The sequence below is a fragment of the Notolepis coatsorum genome, assembly GCF_963971535.1.
Source record: "Notolepis coatsorum genome assembly, chromosome: 12".
Classification (NCBI taxonomy): Eukaryota; Metazoa; Chordata; class Actinopteri; order Aulopiformes; family Paralepididae; genus Notolepis; species Notolepis coatsorum.
This window is the reverse complement of record NC_140176.1, coordinates 5,013,457-5,018,456: the sequence shown is the minus strand read 5'-3', so window position 1 is coordinate 5,018,456 and position 5,000 is coordinate 5,013,457. Positions and strand designations below refer to the sequence as shown.

Sequence of the window (5,000 nt, the reverse complement as noted above, 5' to 3'; positions counted from 1 at the left end):
TGCATGATCTGCCATCCAATGAGGGAGGAGGGGGTTTATAAATATCTGGGTTTTATTTTGGACGATGACTTGTCGTCTTCTAAACCCCCACATTGAAAACCTGGTTAAGAAGTTGAAATTAACGCTGGGCTTTTATTTTTAGAAACAATTTCATTCTAGAAAGAAGCTTGTCACTGCCAGTGCTCGATTATGGCGATGTGTTGTACATTGAAGGATATAAGTGTAACGGATGGTATAGTGAAGCGCAGTCACGAAGACCCGGGTTCGAAACTCCCTCGGGGCCATCGAAGTTTAAGGTGACGATGTCACAACCGTTACATAAGTACTATATAACTATAGTGCTGTAACACCTTTTAATTCTAAAGTACATAAAGTACACGGGTAAACACCTTTTAATTGTGTTTAGCCGTTTAGACTGAATCTGTTCTATACGAGTTCAGGGCCTGTGAGGAGGAGAGAGATATGGGTCAAAGCGGTCGCTATGGTGACTAGAGATAGGTGCCAAGTAGCCAGGGACGGAGTCAAAACAAAGATAGTGGGGCGGGTCGCCGCCCTAGGCAACCCAGGCGAGCTAGCGAGGGGCCCACCTCGGATTGGAGGCTACCTGGTTGATCCTGCCAGTAGCATATGCTTGTCTCAAAGATTAAGCCATGCAAGTCTAAGTACACATGGCCGATACAGTGAAACTGCGAATGGCTCATTATGCCGCAACAACCACGAGAGTTAGAAGCATTCAAATTTCGTTTCTTTTATTCTATTTTTATTTTTGGGGCTTTCTGTATTTTTCACCCATCCCAATTTAGTCGTTATGTCAATTCCCTTCATGGTCGTTCGCGCGCATTGCCCCACTGTCGGTCTGGGGAGGGTGTAGAACTACCACATGCCCCCTACCCTGGCTTCTGTGTACCGTTACACCCCTACCCTGGCTTCTGTGTACCGTTACACCGCTGATGATTATTATCACTGACCTTCTTGTCGGTCTTGCTCAGGGCCAGCGCCTCCTCTGCGTTCCTGGTCCACAGCATCTGTATCCCCAGGAGCCCAACCTGAGCAGGGAACAGCGACTGGAAGTCCAGCATCTTCAGCCCGGGGTCAGAGACGGCCAGGTGAGCCTGTCGGATGATCCCGTGGATGGTCTGTCTCACGCCGGCCAGCAGCTGGCCCAGCCAGGCTTCCACGTTACCCTGTGTTACGGTGTTGCGGTGGGGGAGAGGTGAGTAGGGCGCTGGACAGAGAAGTCAAGTCAAGTCAAGTCAAGAGTTTTAATTGTCACGGCATACAAGTATACAATGGAATGCGGGTGGTCTTGCCCGCAACGATGTGCAATACAGTGGTACAACATATAATAGAATCCAATAAAAAACAACATTGTGCAATAAACAGGTAACAGGTAACATGGTGTGACATCTCGGTATCTGTACATAGTTATTTACAGAGCATATAGTACATGCTAGGTAGCTTTGGTAGTGCAATACACTGTTCCTGTTATTCTAATTTAAAGTGGCCTTTCCTTTTGGCCATAAGTGTGCGTGTGTGCGGCATGAGTGTGTGCCCGCTCTTGTTAAAGTGTTAAGTGGCTGCTAGTGTGCGAGCGTGCACAGCGTGCGTGTCGTGTGTGTGTTCATGTGTGCTTGTGTGTGGATAGTTCAGTGCTCTGTGGCACTCAATGTTCATTGTTCAGGGCTCTGATGGCCTGGGGGAAGAAGCTGAGCCTAAGCCGCTCTGTCCTAGTAGCTGGGGTTCGCAGGCTGGGGAACGAGGCACGAGTCGACGGAGTGAGGAACAATAATGCTTTACTTAATGCAATAACTGAGGAACGTTATACAAGGCACAAAGTAAAGTAGCGGCGCAGCCAAGCTGGCACGGGAAAACACGACACGGACTAGAACAGGGAACAAGGGATAAATCCGCGAAACGGCAGGATAAGGACACAAGCAACAGAGTACAGGGGGCTTCACGAACGACAGGCAGGGTACACGGGAAAACACCGAAGACTGGGTACAGTGAACACGGAACAGGATTCAGGGTTGCGCAACAATGACGCCCACATGGAAGACACGGGACAGGCAGGCGTATATACAGACATTGATTACAAAGGGGCAACAGCTGGGGAGGTACAGACTAAAACACGACATGACTAAATACAGGACAAGACTAGATGACAATACAAACATACAGGCGTGAACACTAGACTAGGCAGGGGAACATTACAGATAGCAGGAACACAGGGAGCAGGGCAATGAAGACAGAGAACAGGCTAGCAAATACAGATAGACAGAAACACAGATGAGACATGAACAGATGCAGTAGCGACGACAGGCCGCCGGGTGGCAGCAGAGGACAGTTCAGGAGTCCTTGGATGGACGAGAGGAACGGATTGTAACACCCTGTTTAGACAGGATAGACTTATATTACCATGTAGTTAAAGGAACACGCCAACATTTGGGGAAATTAGCTTACCGTCTTCTCCAGAGAGAGACAAGGAGATAGATACCAGTTTCCTCTCTGTGCGTTCAGTAGAAAGCTGTCTGGCTGCACGTTAGCCCAGCTTAGCACAATGAATGGAAGCGGACAGTGCCGGTTAGCCTAGGCATCGTCCAACTAACATCTCTACCGAAGGCTAACCGGCACTGTCCGCTTCCATTCATTGTGCTAAGCTGGGCTAATGTGCAGCCAGACAGCTTTCTACTGAACGCACAGAGGAACCTGGTATCTATCTTCTTGTCTCTCTCTCTGGAGAAGACGGTAAGCTAATGTCCCCAAATGTTGGCGTGTTCCTTTAAATGCTGTTGAGGACATTATCATCAGCATATAATGTCAACTTTAAACGTGTTTCATACTTCTTGTGGTCTGTGCGGTTTACACAGCATCAATCTACACGGCACCAATCTACACCAATGGCAAAATTATTGTGGCTTGTGTGACTGTGCACGTGTCAGGACAGGGCTGGTGTGTGTTTATCTGTGTGTGTGTGTGTGTGTGTGTGTGTGTGTGTGTGTGTGTGTGTGTGTGTGTGTGTGTGTGTGTGTGTGTGTGTGTGTGTGTGTGTGTGTGTGTGTGTGTGTGTGTGTGTGTGTGTGTGTGTGTGTGTGTGTACCTGTGTCAGGACAGGACTCAGCAGCTCTACGGTCTCTCCCTCCTGAGACTGGAAGCTGATTATCTGGTCGTAGTTCTTCTCATTAAACACAACGTGCTTTACATTGTCAAACACACTGAGGAGATGAGCCTGGAGAGAGAGAGAGAGAGAGAGGGGGGGAGAGGGAGAGAGAGAGAGAGAGAGAGGGGGGGGGGAGAGAGGGAGAGAGAGAGAGAGAGAGAGGGGGGGGGGAGAAAGGGGTTCTCCCCGTTATAATCGGACGTTTGTCTGAGGACACGAGACGGCGGTCAGCTCTCCTTGTGTGTGTGTGTGTGTGTGTGTGTGTGTGTGTGTGTGTGTGTGTGTGTGTGTGTGTGTGTGTGTGTGTGTGTGTGTGTGTGTATCTGACCTGGATGGTGTGAGAGTCTGAGGCCTGTCCCAGGATCTCCAGCAGTGCAGGGTCCGATACGAAGAAGAAACGAGGAAACACCAACCTCTTCTTCTCCAGGTAACCTGAGAGAGACTTCTGACACAACTCCAACTGTTCTAACAGGTGAGGTAACAACTAACAGAGGAGACGAGAGGAGAGAGGAGAGAGGAGAGGAGAGAGGAGAGAGGAGAGGAGAAGAGAGGAGAGGAGGGGAGGAGAGAGGAGAGAGGAGAGGAGAGAGGAGAGAGGAGAGGGGAGAGGAGGGGAGAGGAGGGGAGGAGAGGAGAGGAGAGAGGAGAGAGGAGAGGGGAGAGGAGGGGAGGGGAGAGGAAGGAGAGGAGGGGAGGGGAGAGGAGAGGAGAAGAGAGGAGGAGAGGAGAGAGGAGAGAGGAGAGAGGAGAGGAGGAGGGAGAGGAGAGGAGGGGAGAAGAGAGAAGAGAGGAGAGGAGGGGAGGAGAGAGAAAAGAGGAGAAGAGAGGAGGCGAGAGGAGGGGAGGAGAGAGGAGACGAGATAGGAGGAGAGGAGAGGAGAAGAGAGGAGAGGAGGGGAGGAGAGAGAAGAGGAGAGGAGGGGAGGAGAGAGGAGAAGAGAGGAGAGGAGACAAGAGATGGGGGGGAGAGAGGAGAGAGGAGGAGAGGAGAGGAGAGGAGAGGAGAGAAGAGACGAGATGAGAGTGGAGAGGAGAGAAGAGAGGAGGAGAGGAGAAGAGAGGAGGGGAGAAGAGAGGAGAGGAGAGGGGAGGAGAGGAGAAGAGAGTAGAGGAGCAGAAGGGAGATGAGAGGAGGGGAGAGGAGAGGAGAGGAAAGAAGAGAAGAAATGAGAATAGGGGAGGGGAGAAGAGAGGAGAGGAGAAGAGGAGAGGAGAGGAGAGATGAAGAGAGGAGAAGAGGTGAGAAGAGAGGAGAGGAAAGGAGGGGAGAAGAGAATAGAGGTGGGGAGATGAGAGGAGATGGATAAGAAGGGGGGGAAGATGAGAGAAGAGGTGAGATGAGAAGAGAGGAGAGACGAGAGGAGAGATGAGGAGATGAGAGATGAGATGAGGAGAAGAGAAGAGAGACGAGAGATGAGAGGAGAGATGAGGAGGGGAGAGATGATGAGAGAAGAGGAGAGAAGAGAATATTTAACGATGACCTTGTATCTTTGTTTGGGAAATATTAGTAATACTTTTTGGAAAGTTGGTGCTTCGATCAGCAATTTATCTCTGCTGCTCCTCAACATTTTCAAAAGCCTAGAGAAGCTCGTCTTAACTTCATCATCATGAGTTATTGATGTCAAATGTATGTAAATATTTTTCACTGTGTGCCTTTGGAGACCTATTTCTGATCACGCTGTGGCTATCCTGTCAGCGCTGCGATTCCCGGGAACACGGCACCACGGCATTCTGTCGGGCGTTGCGCCTCACGGTGGCAGATAACAGAACAGCACTTCCATGGTTGACAGATATGTTTGCTCCATCCAAACCATATAGAGCTGCTGGTCGCAGCAAAAAAATA

General features: G+C 50.1%; 1 protein-coding gene across 1 annotated transcript in view; it reads right to left on the bottom strand.

Moving 5' to 3' along the window:
* dnah5l (dynein, axonemal, heavy chain 5 like) overlaps positions 1 to 5,000 on the bottom strand; it is a gene marked incomplete at both ends in the record, with an annotated part of 223,598 nt that overhangs the window by 124,877 nt on the left and 93,721 nt on the right. Inside the window, 4 exon segments of the mRNA XM_084326732.1 lie at positions 1 to 8; positions 969 to 1,184; positions 3,098 to 3,226; positions 3,486 to 3,641. The exon segment at positions 1 to 8 is cut by the window's left edge and continues 139 nt beyond it. Coding sequence (XP_084182858.1) covers positions 1 to 8; positions 969 to 1,184; positions 3,098 to 3,226; positions 3,486 to 3,641 — 509 coding nt within the window.